Source organism: Podarcis erhardii (assembly GCF_964252035.2).
Source record: "Podarcis erhardii genome assembly, chromosome: 4".
NCBI lineage: Eukaryota > Metazoa > Chordata > Lepidosauria > Squamata > Lacertidae > Podarcis > Podarcis erhardii.
In genome coordinates this window covers 87,713,708-87,739,243 of record NC_138508.1, presented here as the reverse complement: position 1 = coordinate 87,739,243, position 25,536 = coordinate 87,713,708, and the positions used below count along the sequence as shown (strand labels likewise).

Below are 25,536 nucleotides of genomic sequence, written 5' to 3'. Positions count from 1 at the left end.
ACAAGGGGTGCCTGTTATGGGGAAGCAGGGTCGTTGTTCCCCAGCCTCTCCGCAAAAGGGTCCTCACAGCCCTACACGAGACACACCCAGGGGTAGTAAGAATGAAGGCCCTTGCCAGGAGTTATGTGTGGTGGCCGGGGATCGACGGAGAGATAGAGGCCTGGGTCAAACACTGCCAGGCCTGCCAAGAATCCCGCCCAGATCCCCCAAGGGCCCCAGTCCAGTCCTGGGAGTCTGCCCGAGCACCATGGTCACGCCTGCATGTGGACTTCGCTGGCCCCTTTCAGGGGAAAACATTCTTCATAGTGGTGGACTCCTACACCAAATGGCTGGAAGTCGCACTGGTACCATCCACTTCTACATCCGCAGCCATCCGGGTACTACGCAGGCTGTTTGCAACGCACGGGCTCCCTGACACTCTCGTCTCAGACAACGGGACTGCATTTACGTCAGGAGAATTCCAAACCTTCACAGCGCAGAACGCCATCCGCCACATCCGTTCGGCGCCATTCCACCCTGCCACCAATGGCCAAGCAGAACGCATGGTGCGGACCACCAAGGACACCCTTCGCCGCATGACGCAAGGGGATTGGGAGTACCGCCTTGCCACATTCCTTCTAGCACAGCACAGCACCCCCAGCTCAACGACTGGCCGGAGCCCCGCTGAACTACTAATGGGTCGGCGCCTTGCAATCAGATTGGACCGCCTTCACCCCGATAGAGCTCAGGATGAGGTAGGGGTGGGGGAAGGCAGGAACCCCCGGACCTTCGAGGCCCAGGACCCAGTGTACGCAAAGAATTTTGGGGCAGGCCCTGCATGGGTACCCGCCACAGTCACCAGGGTCACTGGCCCCGTGTCGTACGAGGTGCTAACGGATGGGGGGCAATGCTGGCGCCGCCACTGTGACCAGATACGGCGACGATTCCCGGGAGAAAACCAGGAGGAGGAGGACAGGTCAGAGGAGTCCCAGGGGAACAGTGGGGCAGTGAGGCCCATAGAGCAGCAGGGGCCAGCAGGAGAGGCAGAACCAGTAAATACAGAGAGGTCCCGGGAGGCCGAAAGGACACCGGAACCAGAACCACGACTGAGCGAGCCGGTTGCGCCAGACCAAACAGCCCCATCACAGCCAGCATCCTTGGAACACGAGCCAGAACCAGAACCCCGGACCAGGGAACACCCCAGGCCGCAACGCACACGTAGGCCGCCAGCGTACCTTGAGGACTATGAATGCGACCTCCCGGGCAGGACTGGAACTTAGAGGGGAGGGGTGTTATGTACTGAGTCGAATAGGATCCAAACTGCAGCAGTCTGATTGGTCCTAGAACAATAGGATCCAAAAGGCAGCAGTCTGATTGGTCCTAGAACAATAGGATTCAGAATGCAGCAGTCTGATTGGTCCTAGAACAATGCAGCAGTATGATTGGTTGGCAGGAACCACCCAATCATGCTCCAGATTGAAGTGAATCCACAACCTGATTGGTTTACAGTACAATTCCGGAATTAGCCAATCATGTGCAGCCCATTGTGTAAATAATGTATATAAGGCAGATACTTTGAGGGGACTTTCATTCATTCCTCCTCACCACTATGAGCTGAATAAAGAGCATGAAATCACTTTGCGACTCCGAGTATATTTCACAACCCCAGAGTCGGTCACAACTGGACCTAATGGTCAGGGGTCCCTTTACCTTTTTATGGTATTGAAACAGAGTCAGATTTAGGGCAGTGTGACTGGTTTCTCCACGCCGGGGTACTGCAGTTAGGACACGGTGCATGCGCAAAACAGAGAAAGAGGCAGGGAGGGGGCACCAAATTTTGGGCTCACACAGGGAGCCGCTGAAAAACCAAGTCCACCCTAGTTGAAACTATACCTAGGAAGCACTCCACTTATTCAAACAAGGCTAAGTGGCAACAGAACAGTCTCCTTTTCACCATATTGAAAATTAACTTTGCAGCGGGGGCCCTCAGACCTTCCCGCTGCCGTGACGGGCCTTGCGGTCTCCTTGGAGCATGTGACATCTCACATTCTCAACCCTTCTGAAAAAAAGTTAGGGGGAGCCAGGTGCCTGTGCCCTCCCCAACTCATAACAGTATTATTATGCCCATAGTACTGACGGAGAACTGAGGCAAAGCCGTCCCTTACCTAAAACTACCTCATGAGTTCATGGAAGGGGCAAGATTTGAATTGAGGATCTGCCGATTCGTAACTCCAATCCAACCACTTACCTGGGACTTCTGAACGGACACGCGCAGGATTGTGGTGGCAGTGTCCTTGCCACTTCAAAAGCTGCGGTGTCACAAGCAAGGAAACAGGGAGCACAAGAACATAGAGATGAGCCCAGCGGATCGGACAAAAAGCCCAGCATCCTGTTCTCAAAGAGGCCAGCTAGATGCCCGTGGGAAGCCATGCCACCTCCAAACATGGCACCCAACTAAGACACTAATCCGCATGAAGCAAGCACAGAAGTCAGTAGGCTTACGTTGCCGAGTTTCCTTTTGCCGACTCTAAGTCGCAACAAGAAGCGGAGGTGAAATTTGTCAAACCGAAGCATTTTTAAAAGTTAGAAATGTTCAAATGTGTACATTCTTATTTTATGAAAGTATATGAGCTTTGCTGTGGAGGTCCATTTTCTAGGAACAAGATTTCTGACAGTTCTCTCCCCCCCCCCAAAAAAAAACCCTACCCAGAACGCCAATATCAACATTCCAATATTTGGAATTAACCGTTTCCCCTCCAGTCTTGAACCTGAAATATTGCGATTTCCATTTGGATTTTCTCGTTCATTTCCCCCCACATTCCCAGCTTACAAAAAGACAACTGCTTTCTAACTCCATGTAAATGTATAACACATTGATATTCTTACATCACAGTGTTTTCCCTGGACGCCTGCTGTTTTTACTCCGGGGGTGCACTGTTCTCCTCCTCTGTAAAAGAACGATCTATTCGAATGAGGGAAGATGCAGTACCTGAGATCCATTCTGCCTGTTTCCTATGCCAGATGGTGAAATTCTTCTTGTGTCAATTTCCATACTTCATGGGCACACAAAATCAGGCCCACAGACTGTAGTGTCAAATCTCATTTTTCGCACGACAGCCATGGGCTTGACAGGCTCATCCCGATGTCACCAAGTTCCACGCACGGTCATTCCATTCTACAAACAATTGTTTAACAGCCAAGAGTCTCCGTGTTGCTAAGGATATTGATGCATTCCAGGAACATGGAGAATTTCAGCCTGAGATCCTCAGTTCAGGTCCATTCGCGGTATGTAGCATTTTATGGCTCAAATCCTCAGAGTACCGTATTTGTCACACTACAGGATTTTAATGGCTTCACATTTGACTGCTGTAGTCACATGACGGAATTCGTTTCTATTTTTGCTGTGTTCAGGAGGAGGACAAAACTATTTATAAATATTTATTATACAGTATTGATGACCATAATTGATACTCCCATGAACACGGAAGCAGTTAGCTGCTTGGAGGCACTTGGAATACTATAAATTGCCAAATGGGGAATGGTAAAAAGCCCAAAAACTTCTATCCTCAAAACGGTCCCTTCCTTTCCTTTTAAATTAGCAGCCACAAATTGCATATGCCATACAGTCGTGGGCCTTCATACTCAAGATTTATTGAATCATCAGACAAGACTAGCATTCTCAGCATGCTTTACATGGGACAGGCCACATATATCTCATAAAACATGAACAGGAATGCAACTAAGGTTGTACAACACTGCATCCAGCATGAAAATGTTCTATCATAAAGCATGGAGTTACAAGCGCTGCTATTCCTTCAGCCCCGAGTCCAGCTAAATCATGAAGTTAATTCTTCATTTTGTAATTACATCACTAATACAGTTTGTTATTCCATATTGGTATATTCAAACCCACTTAATGGCGGCGAGATACACTTTAATACACTCCCTGCTATATTCGGTGTTAGGGTAGGCAAAAATGGGCAAAATAGCTGTTTCTCCAGTGAATATTTATGTATAGAGTTTCCAGTCCACTTTAGCGACTGAGTGCTGAGTTTGTGGTATAATAAGAGCTTTGCAAACTTTTCATGTTGCTGATATGCTTTTTTAGACATGCATCATTTTGCAATGCATGATTTATTAGCAAACCAGAGGTTAAACTAACCCCTTTCTAGCCCCAGAAGGAGCATTCATGCGACACACCTACAGACTGCAGCCAACATACTAACGTGTTGCACTATTTGGAAATGAAGGAATTTATTATTTTGGTCACAGACCAGTTCCAGACACTATTTGGAAAGCTCTGAACTAATCTGTGACACAGGCAAATTAGCTACAACTTCACTGCCTTTTTCTACATGCAACCAAGGCTTCATTTTAGCCCCAGAGTCTGTTTTGAGGGCCAACGATGACACTGAGATGTGTCCTTACGATAGCTGTCTGTGTCGGTGCCTTGCAGTCACAATTCTACACTTCTCTGGGAGCAAATCCCATTGTACGTGCCTAGGATTGCGCTAGAAATCTCTGGTCTCTGAAAAGCACAGGTCACCTGCTAACCAATCTGATACATAATATACCATTCAGATTTGCAATCCACTCAGTTGCACAGAGCTGAAATTCTCATGCATCCGAGTTGTTGTGAGCCTGGAAGCTGTGCTTCCTCCAAATTAAATTCTACTACTATTTTTTTTAAGTATTTGCACAAGAACATGAACTGAGAATGATGCATTTGTTGCAGTCCGAAGTAAGCTACTCACTCATAAACGGGTCCCATTGAAAGACCCACAGTTTAAAATACTTCAGAGTGAGCACAGCAAGGGCGGTTGGCCTATATTAGAAATACATTTTAAAGGTGCCATTCTGTGTATGTTTACTCATGCCACACTTAGCTAACCCCATTGTGTACCAAGACATAAAACTCAACCATAGAGCTTTGCATGGGCAAGGTCCCTGGCACAATTCACTAATTTCCAGGAAAAGCTGGAAGACACCCATCATTGAAACACTGAAGAGCTGTGCCCTGTTAGCGCTCCCATGATTTATGCAAGCGTGTTTCTGATCTCCTGACCCTTTAACCTGTTGCCTTGTTTTTATGGTACTGTTTTACTGTGGATTTCAATAATGGATTTCAATTTGCTTTGCATATCTGGCTTTTATATTTTGTAAACCACTTAAAGGTTGGTTTGGGCATTATTTAAGGAGTCAATATGTAAGCGGGTGGCGCTGTGGTCTAAACCACTGAGCCTCTTGGGCTTGCCGATCAGGTTGGTGGTTCAAATCCGCACAATGGGGTGAGCGCCTGTTGCTCTGTCCCAGCTCCTGCCTATTTAGCAGTTCGAAAGCACACCAGTAGATAAATAGGTACCACTGTGGCGGGAAGGTAAATGGCATTTCCATGCTCTCTGGTTTCTGTCACAGTGTCCCTTTGGTTTAGTGGTTTAGTCATGCTGGCAACATGACATGGAAAGCTGTCTGTGGACAAACACTGGCTCCCTTGGCCTGAAAGCAAGATGAGCACCACACCCCATAGTCACCTTTGACTGGACTTAACTGTCCAGAGGTCCTTTACCTTAAGTTAACAATAAAGAAGCATAGATGAGCACTGAAAAGATTGTGCTCCTAACAATCCAATGATGTGCATCCAGAAAGTGATTCTTGCAGGGTTTGGCAGCAAGAGGAGAAAAGAAGCACAAGGCATCAGGACATGTTCCAAAGGTGCAGCTTAGTCATACGCCAGACGCAGGAGAGTCTTGCAGAACACGGAAAGGCAAGCACATTGTGGCAGAATGGGCTCATTCCAGGCACACAAGCACATTTATATAGAGGGCGGAAATTCCAAACCCTCCAACATTTCTCCAATGAAAATAGGTACATCTTATTCAATAATAATAATAATAATAATAATTTTATTATTTATTCCCCGCCCTCCCAAGACTGGGGTGGAATCTACACACATATAAAAAAACGCTGTAAAAATGCTTTTTAAAAAATGTTTTGAAAAACACATTGAATTTTGCAGAGTTCCCTGTCGCCATCTAGCATCACATTTGTATATTGCACTTTAAAACACATTTATTTGCAGCTGTGTAAGTTGCTGCAGCCACTCTGGGCAGCTTTCAACATATAGAAAGCATAATAAAAACAAAACACTAAAAAACTTCTCTCTACAGGGCTGCCTTCAGATGTCTTCTGAAGGTTGTATAATTATTTATCTCCTCGGCTCGGGATTGCATATACTGTATTGTAACTCCATTCCCTCCGACGGGCCACGCCCCCCCCCCCCGCTTTTGAAGGCGATCCCGGCCCTTCAAACCAGCCGGGGATGCGCGCGCAGCCTCCTCCGGCTAGTGACGCCCCGCCCCGCCGTGCGCCTGCGCGCTAGCTCGCTCTCCCGCCTCCCGCTTTCCCCGCGCGTTGCGCCCCCTCGCGAGGTTTCCGCAAGTCTCGCGACGCTTCCCCGCCGCCATCTTAGTTGTTCCTTGCGCGAAAAGAAGACGAGGAAAGGAAGGGAAGGGGGCGGGAAAAGGGGGGGTTGGAAATCAGCAAGAAAGGAGAGAGGCTTTAGCTGGGGCCGCGTCTGCATAAGCATTCCGGGGTCAGAGTCAGGGCCGGGGAGGCTGCCTGGCCGCCTGCCGTTGCCCCTTTCCTTGGCTCGGGCCTCTCTCTCGGCGTCCCCTCAGGCCCGGGGCCCTCGCCGCCAAGCCCTCGTCACCGCTGCCTGAGGAGGCGGGGCTCGGGCCGGCTCTGGATGGTGGCGAGAATGATCATAGAAAACTTCGAGGCGCTGAAATCGTGGCTCAGCAAGACCTTGGCGCCCATGTGAGTAGGAGGGAGCGTGGGGAACGTCTGAACGCCCGCGCACACGTGTATCCAGGGCGCCTTCGTTCTGCCTATGCGTGTGCGGAGGTGCATAAATGCGCACCCGCCCGCGTGGAGCCTCTGCAAGCGGGGGTTACAAAAATGGACCCATAGTGTCACTGGGGTGGGGGTGTCTGGTGTGCAGAAAGCTGACTTCTTCCTCCTCCCTTGCATCTAGTTCAGTGGTTCCCAATCGTGGCAAGGTTTGGCTGGGGGTGTTGAAAAGCGGGGTCGCCCAGCCCTAACACACCCCTGTCCCGTCCCCCCCTAACCATGAACACCCTATGCCATTCAGTCTTCAGTGTCTGAACAGCTTCGAGACGTCAAGCTCTGTTACTGTACCTCAGAAGCAAACTGGAATGCCAGTGTTAGAAACCGAGATGGGAAAGCTAGGCGCCCGGTGGCACCTTAAACCTAGGTTATGGGCTCCACGGGGTGCTTTTTTATTGTCTTAGCAAGACTACAAAGCTGTAAATGAATGAACAGCAGCTAAAATGTTACGTTGATGTTGCACATGGTCTGGTCCTCCCTAATACAGTGGTACCTCGGGTTACATACGCTTCAGGTTACAGACTCCACTAACCCAGAAACAGTACCTTGGGTTAAGAACTTTGCTTCAGAATGAGAACAGAAATCACGTGGCGGCAGCAGGAGGCCCCATTAGCTAAAGTGGTGCTTCAGGTTAAGAACAGTTTCAGGTTAAGAACGGACCTCCGGAACAAATTAAGTACCTAACCCAAGGTACCACTGTATTCTTAAGAGGGCCTCTTCTCCAGTCTTCGGAGAGCAGCTGGAAGTGGGGAGGCAGAAAAAGGTCCTCCTTTCCTTCCCCTCTGCAGTTTTAAGCAGAAATCCCAGGTGCTGTACTGTGCCCAGAGCTCAGAAACGGCTCACACTAATGATTTCCCTCTCACAGAACCCGCCTCGAATAATGGGAGTTTCGAACACTGGGTGTAGGCAATTTAAAAGTAGCACACGTGTTCTGTTCAAAGCTATTGCAGTGCACTACCCAAACAGAAAGTGACAGCCTTAAAGGCTGTCTGTGGTTAGCAAGAAAACCATCATCACCTTATGATTATTGACTCATAAAAAGTTTCGAACACTGTTCCCAATTAGGGGTCCAGGGACCCCTGGGGGTCCACAGAACCTATCCTGGGGGTCTGCAACTCCATCCCTTGCTTCTCCCTTAAATAAATTTTTGCATGGTAATATCACAAATTTTACCGTCTTTTTTTTAGCGTACCTAAAATTGTTTGCTTATTAGGGCTGCTCCACATTTTGTTCATAAAATTGCCTTTCAGAGGTAGCTACCATAGAGTTATAAAAATTTCCCATGGCTTGGATTTTGAAAAATAGGGGGTCTTCAGTAATTAGCTAATTGGGAACCACTGATCTAGTTCACTCTGTGAAGGTGTGTTTGTTTTTTGTCTTTGGTGGGGTGGAGGAGGGGGGAACATTGTGTATGGAGGTGCTTTCAACTCACGACAGCCCCTATACCTGCAGCTTGTAGTGGTACAACTCGAAACAAACGTTGGAAATTAGCCCACATAGGTATTGCTGCCTCGACGTTTGTGGAAGGGACTTCTGCGCAAGAGGATGGGTGACTTGACCTTCTCTTGCTGTGTTTGTTGTGAAAGTTTGCTGTGCTTAACTGATCTGCACCTATGGCTTATGTATGCATACGCCTTGATCTGGTACACCTGACTCTTACATATGTATGTTTCAGACTTTATAGTGTGTAAATAACTGATGCTGTATAGAATTATACCGCCATCATATTGGATGATGTATAGTTTCCTTATGAGAAAGCACACTTAATTAACAAATGCTTTATGCACTTCTGTCATAAAGTCGTGTGCTACATAGTTCCTTGTGAGCAAGGAATTAAAGGGTAAAAGTAAAAGTAAAAGTTCAGTTGCAAGAAATTTTCGAAATGTCAACTGTCGTTCTTGCCTGTTTGAGACTCTTGCCTAACAGTGTATTAAATTGAATTGTTGGTTCATTCTTTGGTGCTTTGAATTGAATTGTTGACACCAAAGTTTGAGAGTGCAGTGTGTTTTTAACAGATGTTTATTCTTGCCAGCTATTTCCGGGCTACCACCAATTCAAAGGGTTTGCACTGTGCAGCTGATATGTAGAAAAACATGCAGGAATTGTGATTTGTGGCAAAGCAGGGTGTTGGTGCAGTGGAAATACTCCTGGGATGAAGAATCAGTAATTCTTTTAACATAACAAAACATCATTTTAATATAACTTACTGCATAAAAGCAGAATGGACAAAACACGATAAGAAAATCTAATGACTGTGCTACTCCTTTGCATTGTCTCAGAAGTTGAACACTGTAAGTTGATTTCTGGATGTGTAACTACATTTTGGGATTATAGAATTGTAGAGTTGGAAGGTACCCCAAGAGTCATTTATTCCAGTCCTCTGCAATGCAGGACTCTCTTGCCCAATATGGGGCTCAAACCCACAACCCTGAGATTAACAATCTTATGCTGTTTGCAGATTAAGCCTCCATAACCAGCGTGATAAGAAATGGTATGAAGAGTTATTGTTGGTTCTCAGTTTGTCCAGTTTTTGGTCATGCCAGGGATTCTTGTTTCAAATGCAGAAGTAGGGATCTTGTACAGAAATCGTTACATTCTTTGCAAGAGCTGATTTGTTTGGCTGAGGATAGTGAACCCTAGATGGAAATGCAATATGAGCTTTTTAAACACAAAAGTCCTGGAAGGAGCAGATGACCAGTTAGATTCTAAAGGTGTGATTTTGGGTGCCAAATAAATACAGTGGTACCTCTGGTTATGTACTGAATACGTTCCTGAGGTCCGTTCTTAACATGAAAGTGTTCTTAACCTGAAGCACCAATTTAGCTAATGGGGCCTCCTGCTGCTGCCGTGCCACTGCCATGCGATTTCTGTTCTCATCCTGAAGCAAAGTTCTTAACCTGAGGTACTATTTCTGGGTTAGCGGAGTCTGTAACCTGAAGCGTATGTAACTTGAAACATATGTAACCCGAGGTACCACTGTACTGAAAATGCAAGATGATTCTTTAACTTGTGCCCAGTGAAGTGTGCTGTGTGTGGAAACATTCATGTGTATATGTTCAAACAAGGGGAAATCTTGAAATCCTTGGTCAGATATGTATATTTTTGTGCAGGTTTGCAGTTAGGTTTCAGGAGTGGTTGGTCATCTGCTACATCTTGTTTGTAAAAGCGGCACCGCAGTGTGGTTACTCTCTGCCTTAAGAACAGAAAAAGATAGGACACATGCAGCCACTTCATAAAATGGGAAGGGCTGCAGCTCAGAAGTAGAACATTTTCTTTGCATGGAGGTTCAATCCCTGGCAACTCCAGGTAGGGCTAAGAGAAATTCATGCTAGAAACTCTGGAGAGCCATTGTCAGTCTAGACCAGGGCTTCACAACTTGTGGTCCACAAACATCATTCTGGTGTTCCACAGTGTGCCTGTGAATTCTGTGGGATTCTATGGACTTCAACTTGTAATCAGTGTTGGATAAGAAATAAAAGAAGCAGTTAAAATGCAAATAGAAGTCACACATCATTTCGCATAGTGCATTACAATAGCTAAAATAGGCGCGTGCGGGGGGTGGGGGTGGGGAATCATTAAGTGGCCCTTCAAGAGTCTAATTTTCAAGCGGTTCATAGAGGGGAAAGTGTTAGGGAATCACGGGTCTAGATAATACTGAGCTGCTTTGACTAAGTGTATGGTCGTTTCCTATACTGAATAGTACTTTTCTGTTAATTGTGGAATTGGGAAATGCAGCACTGCTGCTGATGCAGTCCTAGTGCTCTGTTGTCTAGCCTTCTTAACAAGCAAAATGTCTTATCTAGGTAGAGTTGAGGGAATAAATACAACCATTGTAGCATTTCACTATTTACCTACTTGGGGCGGAGTAGCATAGTGCAGCAATAGTTGCTTGGGTAGGTTCACCTTGAACTCTCGGGTGATCTTTGGAAACGATTATTACCAGCCGTAAGTGAGTAGCAAATTGCATAGCTACATTTGCAAGTAATAGTAGCACACCATGGAGAAAGATTCTAGTTCAGCCTTGTTCTTGTTGCACTGGATGGGCACCCTTTTTTCCCACACCAGAGAGCTTTAAAAAATGTGATTCATTCCATCGTCTGAAGTGAGATGGTGTGTTCTGCCATTCCCATCTTATAGTTCTGCATGTCTGGACCAGGCTATTCTTTGCAGATAAATATGTGGCTAAGGAAAACATTGACTTGGAATCCTTTTTTTTTTTTTAATATCACTTTTTGATACCAAACATGGAGACTTCTTTGCAATCAATCTCTCCAAGACACATGCATAAACCTTTCTTTCATATGGCTACCGATGCCACTTCAAATATGGTAGATTTTCTTAATGGAGAATCTATCTGATAAAAGATGAGTGTCCTCATAAGACAGCAGTCTTGTGAACACAATAAGTAAATATGGAATGGTTATTGTGAAAATAGGTTTTGATTATTATTCTGAACAATCTTTCTCCCTGTTTTCCTTGTTAATATACTTGTCTCCTAGTTTAAAAGCATCCCTGGAGGTGCTGTCCATGTAGACTGGGCAAACACTTTCAGTCATTGTTGTTGCTGTGTTGATTCACTGCAGTGCTCCCTGGAGTTTTCAATCATATTTATTTCTCATTTGTACTACTTGTTTGATTTGGCTTTTTCAGGATATTCAACCTATTGTCCTTTAGTTCTCTTGGAATGATACTTTTTGCGCAAGCTTACTATTTTCTAACTCAGGTTATTTTGGGAAATCATGGTTAAACATTTGTATTGTACAGAGACATTGTAGAAGCATTGGCTCATTAAAATGGAAAGTGTTCCTTCTGCTTGTTAAATGCCCTGGGATTTTGTTGCTGTAATTCATTATGACGGGAATACAATCAAGGAGATGGTTTAAATGTAGTTCATGGTTTTATTACTACTTTGGTTTCCCTTCTTTTATATTACCGTAAATAAGCGGTGTGTAGGAGAAATCTTTGGGCAGGAAGAGGAAGGGGCAGCATTGAGAGGCCTGCAAGTCCCCAAAAGGAGGCAAAGCCTCAAAATGTTGCAGACATTTATTGGAACAGTAAACTGAAATGCATTGTATATATTTCTGAGGCAAAGAAATTTCTATTCCATTTACGTTTCCTGAATAAATGATAAAATTGCTTGACTGAATCAACACAATGTGGAATAGAAATCTTATTCTTGAAGAAGAAGATCACTTATTTACTTGAATCTAATACACCATTGAATCTAATGCACACCTCAGTTTTCAGAACCTTGAAACCGAAAAAGTATTTGCTGGCGAATGTAAATGTGCCATAGAATCTAATGCACACCTTAATTTTTGCAACGTCATTAGGCAAAAAAAGGTGAGCATTAGATTCGAGTAAATACAGCATGATGGACAAACTTTATTTTGTAATGAATTTCTGCAGTTGCCTGTTTTGGGACTTAAAGTCCTCTTTTCTTTTTTAACTTCCTGAGAGGATTTGTTTTCTTCCTATATTCTAAAAGTTTTTGGTCTCCTGTTTTCTTAGATTTTCTCACATTTTTCATGTCATTTGGATTCTTTATACATAGTTGATAGTTTAATATATGAGCAAGTTGCATGGATGACCCATTCATTTTGCTCCCAGGGAACAGCACTAAAAACTGTTATGTTTGGAAAATATGTTGCAGGTAAGCTACTAGTACAGTGGTGCCCCGCAAGACGGATGCATCGCAAGACGGAAAACTTGCTAGACGAAAGAGTTTTCCGTTTTGGAGGTGCTTCGCAAAACGAATTTCCTATGGGCTTGCTTCGCAAGACGAAAATGTCTTGCGAGTTCCTGCGGGTTTTTTCCCCTTCCCCCCCCTTTTTCTAAGCCGCTAAGCCACTTATCCGCTTATCCGCTAAGCCTAAAAGCCGCTAAGCCGCTAATAGCGCTAATCCGCTAAGCCGTCAATGGGCTTGCTTCGCAAGACGAAAAAACCGCTAGATGAAGAGAATCGCAGAACGGATTCTTTTCGTCTTGTGAGGCACCACTGTAGTTGGATTTGTTCTTTGCTGTTTACACCACTGTTATATAATGTTATCCAAAAGAATACAAAAATTAAAGTGTGTATACAACTGAATGTTGCTGAGTGGGCAGAGTTTGGAGCTCAGAACTGGGGTATACATTTATATCTTTGATTAGGCTTCTGAAACTTGATTTCTGGAAATACTTGCTCAGATGGCTAAACAAATTATGATACTATGCTATATTGTCAACAAGTCAATTAAAAATGGTAAATGTTGTATGTAAATAGTTTGAATGAGTTTGTGAGCTATATAAAAACTGGAAGAATGTCTGTAATTGACAAGAGAGCTAAACTTCCATTTTTTAAATGACTTCTTTTTTAAAGGTTTTTAATCTTGTACCGTGTAATTATGTAAATTCTCCAGCCTTGAAAGGTTTGCTGAGTAACTGCAAAATACAGTGATTTTTAACAAGTGTGTGTTGTAGTCTAGCATGGTTTTGAAACATTTGAAGCAGATGTAAGCTTCTGAACTTGATGCATCCAGGGGAATCATGACATGGGAAGCTTCATATGGTAAAGGTTTTAAAGGGTACACAACAAGGGACATCATCATGCCAACCAGCCCCTACAAGGTCTTTTGGTATCATTCCAGCACCATTGTTGGCTCACCTTCCTCTTTACTCAACATGATTTTCATTCTTGAGTCAGACTGTTGAATTTCTGAGAAGCTCACATTTTTTTATTTATCTTTAAGACTTCCTATGCACCCTTCATTGGGTGCGTGATTTTTTTGGTGGAAGATGTAGCCATGGACATGCTATGTGATCTGATGGTGAATTTGGGGTGACCCAGTGCAAAAATCCTGAGCATCCATGTGGATCTGTGCTTTCTAACCACGTTTTAAGTGGGGAGGGAAGGAAAAGCACTCAAGGGACAAGGGACACGCGTGGGGTGGGTGGAGAAGGATGCTGTTAATAATGCAGAAGAGGGGTATAAGAGGAGAAGGCTCCTCTCCTCTCCTGCTTTGCTCCTTTAAAGCAAGCAGGCTCTCTGTCCCTCTCTCCTCCCCACTCAGCGGCTCTTCTCCTGCTTTGTTGTTTCAAAGCAAGCCACGGAGGAGGGAAGGAAGGGGAACCATGGATCCTCTGCTCACGACTGCAGCAGATCCCCCCGCCATCCGTAGGCATTCGCTCCATAACACGCACAGACATTTCCCCTTACTTTCTAGGAGGAAAAAAAGTGAGTGTTATGGTGCAAAAAATACGGTAAATTTGAAGATGACACGTATGAGCATATTGAAAAGCCTAGATCTCCCTTTATCTGGAACTCTAAAGCAATTTGGTGGTAAACGTGTGGAATGTTATTGACCCTGCCCTGATACCATTTGTGGTGGTGTTAAAGGAAGTGAATGTCTTGGGATCATGTTGACTTCTTGGACTTTCGTGCAGCTTTTATGGTTTCTCAGTTACTACAGTAGTGACAGAACTGACATCAAAAGTTGTAAAAGTAAAAACCTTGATTTTTCCATAATTTAATCCTCACAGAAACAACCTATGGCAATTTATACTTCACCATAGTGCTTTTTAAAATAGAACTGTATTAGAACAAGCTAAATACATACGGGTATCAATATATAACAGTATTCCACAACCTTTCATCATTGAGGACTATTTTCAACATTGAATTGTGGAAGAACCCAAAAGTTTTATGAATGCTTTTTCAGTGCTGTTGGGGTGCATTTAACCCCACTTGTCAACGGATGGTTAAGAAAGAAGTGACAGTGTGATGGTCCTTGAGCCAACTTTTGGTTAGCCATGAAATGCTTTTATGTTTAGTATTAGCCGGTTCTCTTTTTCTCTGTGTGATACCTCATCAGCTAATTACATATAGTCTGCAGAACAGTAACTAATGGCTAGAAGCCCAGTAATTATCATTGATAAAATGAACATCACATTGGTAAAACTATTCCAATGAAACTTCACCCACCTTTTTTTAAATAAGTAAGAACAGCAGAGGCCACAATTCCTTTACTATCTATCAAAATGTTACAGGCGGTGACCATATTGCGTGGGGTTTCTGTTCTTGCCCCCCCCCCCATACATGTTGGCGGAGCTTATATTAGCCAGTCCTGTTCTGCCCCGCCCCTATTCCACATCCAAAAACTCCCAAGTGTTGGCAATTACACATCAGTTGAATGCTCCTAAAATGGTCATGCCTGTATTTTAATGATTGGGGCAAAGGGGATTTAATACTTTGCAGAAAGCCTGGCTGAAGGGTACACAATGTCCAGCATTTTGGGTCAACCTTACACATTTTGACCCTGTCACTGAAGGCTGGGTAACCCTTGTTAAGGGATGGGAACAGCCATGAGCACAACAGTGGTCCAAAACACAGTGAAGCAAAACAAATGGATGAAACTCATAGACTGGCTTTTTCAGTAGAAGTTGACAATTGATTCATTTTATATAACACACATCAATGCAAAATGAAAGTGTAAAGATACGGAACACCCTGGGCATACTGCACCAGCTTGAGTTAACTTTTTAGGATATCTTCATTACTGACAGAAATCTTGTTTTGCTTCTTTTACAGATGTGATGCAGACCCATCAGCTCTAGCTAAGTATGTTCTTGCTTTGGTAAAGAAGGATAAAAGTGAGAAAGAACTGAGGGCGTTATGTGTTGATCAGTTGGATGTGTTTCTTCAAAAGGGTAAGCTCTTGTAAATATATCATTGACTTGTTCTGAATTCTGACTCCATCTTGAATTAATTGTATATGATTATTATTGCATCCTGGGCTGAATGGCTCTGCATTAAATAGAACAAAAAAGTATGCAGCCCAACAGATTTGTTGATTCAAAGAAATAAAGTAGTGTATAACATCTAAGAGACATTATAGATACTCAAATCCTGTTGTAGAAAATAAATGCATCATATGTCTCACGCTTGGAAGCTATGAATCCTTTTGAGTGGTTATTGGATCATCATCTAGAATTAAGTATTAGAAATGCTAAGAATTAAATAGTAGATGCCTTAGATATATAAAAAATACAGTCGTACCTTGGAAGTCGAATGGAATCCATTCTGGAAGTCTGTTTGACTTCCAAAACTTTCAGAAATCAAGCCGTCACTTCTGATAGGCTGCAGGAAGCTCCTGCGCAACCCGCGTCAGGCGTTCGGGTTCCAAAGAACATTCGCAAACTGGAACACTGACTTCTGGGTTTGCGGCGTTCGGTAGCCAAAACGGACTACTTGTAAGGTGTTTGACTTCTGAGGTATGACTGTAAATATAATAAATCAAATGCTTTCAATTACAGAGCACTCCCCAGGCATTTTTATAAACCCAAACATTTTGTCATTTTAAAATGAATAGTGCAGTTTGTGAGTTTGTATCTGTCACACCAAAAATTGATTGTAGTCAACCCAAAGTTGTGTTTTAGTCTACCATCTTGATTCAAAATGGCCCCTGGCACCCAAACATTGACGAAGACTACCTCCCCCAGCTTTTGCATTCTTCTACCAAGTTTGGTGACGGTATATCAAGAGGCAACCTATAGAGAACAGATGAACAAAACTTTCGAAAGTGCATAGTAGATATACTTCTCTCTCCTCTGTGCTCTGCTTGCTAGAACTGCTCTTTTTCCATGTGCTGTCCATAAAGAGTGTGCCAACACTTGAGGAGGCAGATGAATGCCTGATGCTGCTTTTCTCAAGATTGAAAGCTCCAGGAATGGGTTTTGGGGATAGTACTGTGCCATTGGATGGGAAAGGGTTGGTTTACTGTAGGTCTTCTCTACTGCCTACAGTTGTCATGTACCCCAAGCAAACAGAAGAGTGACCATTTGCTCAACCAATGCAAAATGGCTAATTGAATTCTGAGTAATACTAGCCATAGAAATTGTTTGTCAAGTGTTACCTTTGGATCTTGTTTTAGAGACCCAGATATTCGTAGAAAAACTTTTTGATGCTGTGAATACAAAGAGCTATCTACCTCCACCGGAGCAGCCGACATCGGGAAGCCTGAAATCAGACTTTTTTCAGCATCAGGAAAAAGAAACTAAGAAGGAAGAGGTAGGGATCAGTCATGCATCCTCTTCTTAATGCGTATCTTGCAATTTGTGTCTGTATGTTTAATCTGTTTTCAGTTACAATGCATTTAAATGCCAATTTCTTAAAGCTCAATACTTTTGATAGGTGATTGTTGAGGATAAACTTCACTTGGTGACTCTTAACTACATGATATAGTGAACCTTAGAGAATGAAGCTATGGGTGTTACTATTGGGTTGAGGGTGTGAGACTAGTATTTACAGGTGCAATATTTGTTTGGAGAACCCTGAGCAAGAGTGGATTATCACATATATGTCTAAAAACCCTTATTTATTGTATTATTCATTATTATTATGTTTATTAAATTTCTACACCGCCCTTCATCCAAAGTTCACAGAGCGATTTGCAATATAAAAACACAAAAGGACATACCATGGTAACAAACAAAAGCAATACCTCCCAGTTTAAAAGGTCATTGATTGTTTAATTAACCCAAGGCATGGGAGAAGTGGAATTTTTTGCCTGATGCCTCTTCTAAACTTCAAATTCTCATGTCAAAGCATCTTCTTTGTTACAAAGATGTGCAGTTCTGAGGACTCAGGTTGGCGTAGAATTCTTGAGAAGGATTTTGAAATGGTTCTATTTTGTTTGGTTGCTGGATGTTTCTCTAGGTGCTGTACTCTTGTCTGATTTTCCTTTTCCTTCTTTATCAAGGTCATTAAAGAGGAAGAGCGAGAGAAAAAGTTTTCTAGAAGGCTAAACCATAGTCCCCCTCAGTCAAGTTCACGCTATCGAGAAACCAGGTGATCATGTATTCTGTCCCTTGTAGTAAAAACCAGGAGAGGTTTTTTACTGTTTGCTGTTTTTTACTGGCTTTGCCTGCCTTTTTCATGTATAAATGTTTTGAGGTGGATTTAGTTACATTGTTTGCTGTTACAGCAGTTTGAAACAAATTATATGGTAAGGATACAAAGGTATAAATGAGCAAGTCTCCACGTGTAATACATACAGAGCACAATCCAAATTTTGTAGTTTTTAATGAAGTTTTTATAGATAGATAAGGGAGTGTGCTTTCAAACATAGCTATCTCCTTCTACTTGACAGTTTTGAAGTTAAAGAGCACCTTAGTGAATTTTGTATTGGAAAATTGTCAACCTCTGAATTTTCCTACAACTGCATCATCAGTGTTTTTTACACCCACTTAAATGGATGGTGATTGTCTTGAGTCAATATACATTTTGTATGATAAATTGGGGAAAATGCACAACACCTGCATCTGCAGGAAAGCACCCAACTGCACAGATTATTGCATTTGAATTAGGATTTGCCTTTGGTATGCGTCCATTTTTCATGGAAGCAAATCCTGCCTTGACTACCGCTTAGAATGTCTGAGCTCATGAAGGTCTAGGCTGCATATTAAACAGTGGAAATATAAGCCACTTTACAATACATTGCTGGGTTATTTGAAGTATTTGCTCCCCTTTCATTTGCTTTGTTTTCTCTTGTAAGAGTCTTCTTCGGGGCGGACTTTTTTCTCTGCTCCTCTGTTTCCAATGAGAGGAGGAGGGTGTCTACTGTGCAGCTCGAAAATTGGATTGTTCTAGGTGCATTTTGTGATGTGGAATGTCATTAGTGTGATCAGCTTCTCCGCTCTGGGTGCAGTACTGCACCTGAGATTTCAGATTAAAACTTCAGAATGGAAGGAAAGGAGGACTTTTTTCTGCTTCCCCACTTCCAGCTACTCTCTGAAGTCTGGAGAAGAGACCTGTGAAAAATGAGCATAATATTTTAGCTGCAGTTCATTCATTTTCAGCTTTGTATTCTTGTTATAAAACAGCATGCTGAGACGTTCCGTTGATGTGCCCATGACCTAGGTTTAAGGTGTCATGGAGCTCCTAGCTTTCCTATCTTAGTTTCTAACACTGGCGCTGTGCTATTGGTATTCCAGTTTGCTTCTAATATACAGTAACAGAGTTTCATGTCCTTGAGCTCAGAAACGCAAATGGCATAGCATGTTCTTGTATCTATGGGGAGTTCATGGGGGGTGGGAATAGGAGTGTAAGTTAAGGCTGGGCGATACTGCTTTTCAACATCACAGTGTATCACCAGCCAAATATTACAATATAGTAATGCATCGTGATGATGAAAAATGGAGGGGGGGAACAAGCTACATCGACCCCTAGTGCCTCAGGGGGCCGGGGCCAATGCAGTTCGTTTTCCCTTCAGCGTTCTGAGTGCTGGCAGCAGAGGGACTCCAGAGTGGTGGTGGATTCACTCATGATATACCGCTCAGAAAAATGCCATTGTGCTCTGGCCCTCAGACCAGTCCTGGGCGATGTCTTGATACCCGAACCAGGGCTTTTTTTCAGCTGGAACTCACCAGGACTTAGTTCCACCACCTCTTTCTAGAAAAATAGCACTGCCCCAAACTATATAGCTTTTAAAATGGCTTGTGGTAGGTGATAACTGGTGCTGGTTCAAAGTTTGTTTTTGCCCAGAATTGGCACTTAAAATAGTGTTTGCATTCATTTTAAAAATATTTTCACTGATTCTGATACAAATGGTTACACTCTTATATTTGGTATGAATTTTCTGTTTAGAGCCTAGAATTTATTTCTGTGTAACAATCCAAAATATTTAGAAGCAGGGATGAAAGAAAGAAAGAGGAGCGTTCTCGCAAGAGAGACTACGACCGGAATCCCCCGCGAAGAGAGTCCTATAGAGACCGCTACAACAGAAGAAGGGGGCGGAGCCGGAGCTACAGCAGGAGTCGCAGCAGAAGCTGGAGCAAGGAGAGGTTGCGGGATCGAGACCGCGACAGGAGCAGGAGTCGAAGTAGAAGTAGAACAAGGAGCAGAGGTGAGCGATGCTCTGCACATGCTGACTTGCAGCATTGCAATTCTTTTTGTAAACTGCTTTAAAGGTTTTTGCTGTTTTTTTGCAATCAAGCAGTATATAAACTTAAATAAATGAATGAGTGAGTGAGTGTAGGACTGTCTCCAAACTACAAATTAGTACTCTGTAGAAAATGAACGTTTTCAGGTTTGGATGGATAAGACTTGCTTACCAAAGACTTTTCAATATATGTGGTTAGATATCATTTGATACATTCAGATGATCATTAATGTTCTGTCCAATGCTGGACATTGCAAAAGTCTGAGGATACCGCTGAGAGACGAGGAATCATATGTGCTGCCTCAAAGGAGACGCAGGATATAAAGTAGGAAAAAATATACCGTATTTTTCTCTTCATAACACTCACTTTTTTCCTCCTAGAAAGTAAGGGGAAATGTCTGTGCGTGTTATGGAGGGTATATGATTATGTTTATGCTCTAGAAAAGCTATGAAGATTTCTTTTGAAAGTACCAGGACAATAATATACAAATATGCCACACAAGTGTGTTCTAACACACACACGTTTTAAGTACAGTGCCATCCTGTGGATATATACTTAGAAGTAAAACCATGGTGTTTGATGGTGTGTGTTCTCATGCATTGGATGAGCAGACACATGCTTATTGCTTTCCTTTGCATGTTTTTTCCACACTCTGTACACTAGAGGTGCAAAGGAGCAATTGAACCGAGAAAAACTGTATATATTTGAATGGTCTTTCTTCTGGTTCAGTTGCCTGTTTCTTCCCGTGGTGAGATTATTGGGGAAGAAGAGCACACACATGGGGCCTCCTCCCGATCTCTCTCTGGGTGAAATATGATGAAATGACATCACAACAAGTTACTGGGTTTGATACTTCATTTGTCCCACAGCAAAGGGCTTTCTTTATGTGTTTCAGGATTTAAGACGCTTAGCCAATTGTATTTTGTAAATGTGATTTGAGGTTGCCATTGGCTGTCCTGCATGCTTTCAGATCGATAAACCAGCTGGGATTGGGAGTTTTTTTAGTTTTAAAAATGTTCATCAGTTTGCGTAATACTTGTCTTACTGACATAATCTGGATGCCTTGTTCTTCTTTGCAGAAAGGGATATAGGGAAACCAAAATATGACTTGGACAGAACAGAGCCATTAGAAAACAGCTATACTCCTGTTTCTTCTGTAACAAACATTTCATCCAGCCATTACCCTGCCCCTACACTAAGTAGCACTATAACGGTCATCGCTCCTGCTCACCATGGAAATAATACTACTGAAAGTTGGTCAGATTTTCATGAAGAACAATTAGACCACAATTCCTATGGGAGACCTCCACTGCCAAAGAAACGTTGCAGAGACTATGATGGTAAGAACAAAAAACGAGTTCTCCCATTGCCTTGCCGAGCATTGATGACAATAACCAGTATATCTTCCAGACATTTTAAATATTTTCTTTTAAACTATTTCTTATCCTTAGTATTTCGTATTTCATTTTATTGTTTTACAAGTGAAACATAAAAAGTAAAAATGGGTGGAGCTTTCTTTGCGATTGGAGGTTTATGAACTCATTTCCAAAACTGAATGGAAAGCTATTAACTTGCACTGCTCAGAACATCCTGGTAACATACTGTTTTAACTTTTCAGAAAAGGGTTTCTGTATGAGAGGAGATATGTGTCCATTTGATCACGGAAGTGACCCTGTAGTTGTAGAAGATGTGAACCTTCCAGGCATACTGCCTTTTCCAGCGCAGCCCCCGGTTGTTGAAGGACCACCTCCTCCAGGACTCCCTCCACCCCCTCCTATTCTTACTCCTCCTCCTGTAAACCTTAGACCTCCTGTTCCACCTCCAGGCCCTTTGCCACCCAGCCTTCCACCTGTTACAGGTAGGATGTACCTTTTAAATTTCAAAATAACTTACTGTACTATGTTGAAACCCATTAAAACACTGTTCAGATACAATGTTTCTAAAACAAATTGGGGAAAATTCTTAAAAATGAGGAGGAAAACAAGAAAATATCCTGGGGCATGGAGTTCCATAACTGGGTTTCCGTCACTGAGAAGTCCCTAGGTTTTGCAGCAGCTTGATACATCTTAAAGCATAAGGGCCTCAGCAAAACAAGCACAGAAGGTCTCGCTGCTTGGGAGAGGGAATATATAGAAAGTAGTGTACTTTTAGGTATAACGGTGCAGATCTCGTAAGCTTTAAAGGTCAAAATTGGCACATTTATTAAATTTGCATTCAGACCAACTGTATTTCTAAGGATGAGTGTTTATATTGTCTCTATTACCTGTTGCATTTAAAATTCTGGTGGCCGAAGTTTGAACTAATTGTGGTTCAGGCACCAAGCTGAAATCTGTAACCAACCAAGCACTACTCCTCTTTCCTTTTACTACTCACCTTACACTAATAGGGAACAGCATGCTACTATTTTTACGGTGAACCTACATAGTATGGCAAGTAGCTTCCCTGGTGACTGTACACTTGTTAAACATTGGTTAAAACATCCAGGACCTTTATTTACATACTGAGGATAGCCTTAATTAAACAGCCAGAAGCTAAACAGTGAGTTCTTCTATCCCTATGACTGCCTTTATGCTGCTGTCTACCTCTGAAGATCCATAGTGCTGTCAATGGTCACGATATTATATTTTGTGCTGTATGTGGTTGCTTTTTTCTTTTCACTTTTGGTATTAAATTATTTCTGGTTTTGACAGGACCACCACCTCCTCTCCCACCTTTGCAACCCTCTGGTATGGATGCTCCCCCAAATTCTGCAACTAGTTCTGTCCCTACGGTTGTAACAACCGGTATTCATCACCAGCCACTGCCTGCTCCACCCTCTCTTTTTACAGGTGCAGTACTAGAATATTTACTCATGATAAAGAAAGTTTTATTATCCTTAGACAGATGCAATGGACAATTGGAGTGTAACAGATTTTATCATCTGGTAGAAACTTGTCATTGTCAAAGAATAAAACTAGAATGTAGTTTTACACTCGACAACAGGATCAAAAGCATTGCAAAATTAGTTCCGAGCCCCATAGAACATGAAATGTATTTTTTTCAAGCAGCCAACTTCTTGCAGCAAACTACTTTTGAAACTCATGGGGCTTAAGCAGTTTGTAATTTATTTATTTTTTGCAAATTTATGAATGCTTCATAGCCTGAAGCTATCCAAGTGGTGTACAACAGGATAAAAATAAGATAAAATCTACAAAATACGAAATATGTCATGGGGATCAGATGTTCATATTCAAAACAGAATTATTATTTTTTAAATCCACTGAGCTAGTTCAGGCTCCACAGAGGAGCCAAAGCAGCTCTTTGGATCCTGGCGAAGATTGTCCAGAGGAAAGGAAGGTTTTGATCTGTCCACTACAGATAGTTTTAGCTTCTGTGGAGAATAGTTTTAGCTTCTATGGAGAATTGTATAGACTGCCTTGTTTGAATTTGGAGCTATGTAACCCTTTCTGTATTGTAGTGTAACTAGATAACTTTGTCTTTAACAGAAACATACGACACAGATGGCTATAATCCTGAAGCACCAAGTATAACTATCACTTCAAGGCCCATGTATAGACACAGAGTGCATGCCCAAAGACCAAATTTGATAGGACTTACATCAGGGGATATGGACCTTCCACCAAGAGGTATCGTGAAAGATTTATTGATCTATGTTCTCAAGACTCGTCTTAACATTGTTTTTTAATGCAGTACTAGGAATAATTGCGTGTGTGTGTGTTATGTTTTTTGCCATTTTGAAATCTGCTAGGAGCAAGATGTTTTCCAAGCTCTGCTGCCTAACCAACTTGTGATGTTAGAATAAAACATATTGATAATACAGGACTTGTTTGACAATGACATGCTGATTTAATTTTCTGATTTAAGGAAGTATTTATGTAGTTATGAAATGTTAAGAATATCTTCTCTGAAGTAGAGAAAATACTGCGGAGAAGCTAATCCCATACTGTTCTGCACATGTACCTAAACCATCCAAAATAATAGATGTGTTTGCATTGATAAAAGTCCCAGTTTACAAGTTCATTATCTGATTTAAAAAATGCACCAAAAAAGAAAAATTTAAATTAAATGGTTGGTGGGGAGGGAGAGAGATATCAGCTAATGCATGATGAGACCTGGGCTTCTGATCATTGCTATAAAACATATTGTGCGTTTTGGAAAACTTGGAATGGTCAGTACTTAGGGCACTAGGAATGGTATAGCTGCTTCAGGATACTATAAAAAGGCCATGTTACATATATGATTGGTGCAGATGATATTCTACCTTCATCTTGCTTTACTATAAATTGGCTTGAAGAGTTGTGGGGAACTAAAGCGTTTTGGTTCACTTTGCAATACATCACACAGCGCAGGATGGTACTCCTTTAATTCTTTCTGCGCATGCCAAAACTCCTCATTTTTCTGGTGGACTGGTTTGGTTCCCTGGCTTGCAGCTTGAATCACCTGAGGCCAGGGCAGTTTGCTCAGAAAGATGTTTAGGGGAACTCTACTTTTGCCAGTTTGGGGGCCAACAAGACTTGCCTAAACTCAGGGTATCAATGGAAGGCATGGTTGGATCTGAAAAAGAAGGGTAAATTTGTGTGGGAGGAAGAGAGACTAGTTTTCAAAGCTACAAGGCTCTCCTGAACTACCCATGTTATATTTGTACTGTGCATCTATGACAGCCCCCCATCTCTTGTCTAGCTTCTTTTTCAAAAATATTGGAAAATATCAAAGGCATCCCTTTCGGGCTCAAGTCATAAGCCATCTGCTAAATATCTAAAAGTTGAAAAGAAATCTTGCTTTCTGGGCAATGTATTCTATAGTTGCCCTGTGGGGTTTCTTGCACTTCCTTTTGAAGCATCTGGTTTTGGTATCTGTTGGAGACCAGTGCTGAACCAAAGGGACCTTGGGTTTATAGAAGTATAGCACTTAGTATGTTCCAAAAATGCAATAAGTCAGCTGATGGTAATAAGGAGAGAAAATCCTACTATAAAATGCACAGACAAACATCTTTTAAAAATTAATCAGTGTACTCTTCTCTTCCACACAGAAAAACCTCCTAATAAAAGCAGCATGAGGATAGTGGTGGATTCTGAGTCCCGAAAAAGAACTATTGGTGCAGGTGATGGAGTTCCAGCAAAGAAGAATTGGTTTGACAAGTGAGTAGTTGCTAGATGTGTTAACTGCATACTAATGCCTGAACTATGAAATGTGTTTCAAGTTTGCTTTTCCAGTGTTCAAATTTCCAAACCATTCAATATATTCCAATTAAAATTTCTGTTTTTTGGTTTGGAGTATCCCCCTCTCCGTGATATGGTTGTTTGTCACAGGTTGTTTTGTGTAATAGTCGACACTTGTCCATACACCTGTACAATCAGGTGTTTAAATTGTGTTATACAGCCTTTCAATTGGTTCCCCATCACTATGTGTTTTTAGATTATGGGGGAGAGGACTTTCATCCTTTAAGTCTTGAGCATTTGGTTTCCATGATTAAGTCTGGTTCAACATGGCATGACATTGTAGTAAATTAGTATATGCAAACCCTGGTTGGCCTATGAGGGAGTCACACTGCTCTGAGTGCCAATTATAGAGGCACAAATGAATGGATACCTACAGCTTGTAGCAGGAAGGACAACGTATGTACATATCTGCAAATTAAGGAAATTCAGACATTTTTAACCTTAAAATCTAAAGTGGACAAAGCTTGTGATCTTAAGAGGCTTTCGGCATTGGATTACTGAAAATTTCAGAGCA

General features: G+C 42.5%; 2 protein-coding genes across 6 annotated transcripts in view; one reads left to right on the top strand and one right to left on the bottom strand.

The window, feature by feature from the left end:
- Positions 1-3,109, bottom strand: part of NDFIP2 (Nedd4 family interacting protein 2) — a 63,946-nt gene extending 60,837 nt beyond the window's left edge. For both annotated transcript variants that reach the window (XM_081858320.1, XM_081858322.1), the window contains exon 1: positions 2,969-3,109. In XM_081858320.1, the coding sequence (XP_081714446.1) occupies positions 2,969-3,031 (63 nt within the window). In that variant the 5' untranslated portion in view covers positions 3,032-3,109. The remainder of the gene's footprint in view (positions 1-2,968) is intronic.
- Positions 3,110-3,179: 70 nt separating this feature from the next.
- RBM26 (RNA binding motif protein 26) overlaps positions 3,180-25,536 on the top strand; it is a 46,191-nt gene continuing 23,834 nt past the window's right edge. For 2 of the 4 annotated variants that reach the window (XM_081858067.1, XM_081858065.1), the window contains exons 1-10: positions 6,472-6,795; positions 15,452-15,570; positions 16,794-16,930; positions 17,622-17,710; positions 19,549-19,766; positions 20,883-21,143; positions 21,422-21,661; positions 22,494-22,631; positions 23,289-23,429; positions 24,833-24,941. In XM_081858067.1, the coding sequence (XP_081714193.1) occupies positions 6,725-6,795; positions 15,452-15,570; positions 16,794-16,930; positions 17,622-17,710; positions 19,549-19,766; positions 20,883-21,143; positions 21,422-21,661; positions 22,494-22,631; positions 23,289-23,429; positions 24,833-24,941 (1,523 nt within the window). In that variant the 5' untranslated portion in view covers positions 6,472-6,724. Of the gene's footprint in view, positions 3,265-6,468; positions 6,796-15,451; positions 15,571-16,793; positions 16,931-17,621; positions 17,711-19,548; positions 19,767-20,882; positions 21,144-21,421; positions 21,662-22,493; positions 22,632-23,288; positions 23,430-24,832; positions 24,942-25,536 lie in introns of those variants that run through there. The other 2 variants (XM_081858066.1, XM_081858068.1) reach the window with 2 other exon arrangements.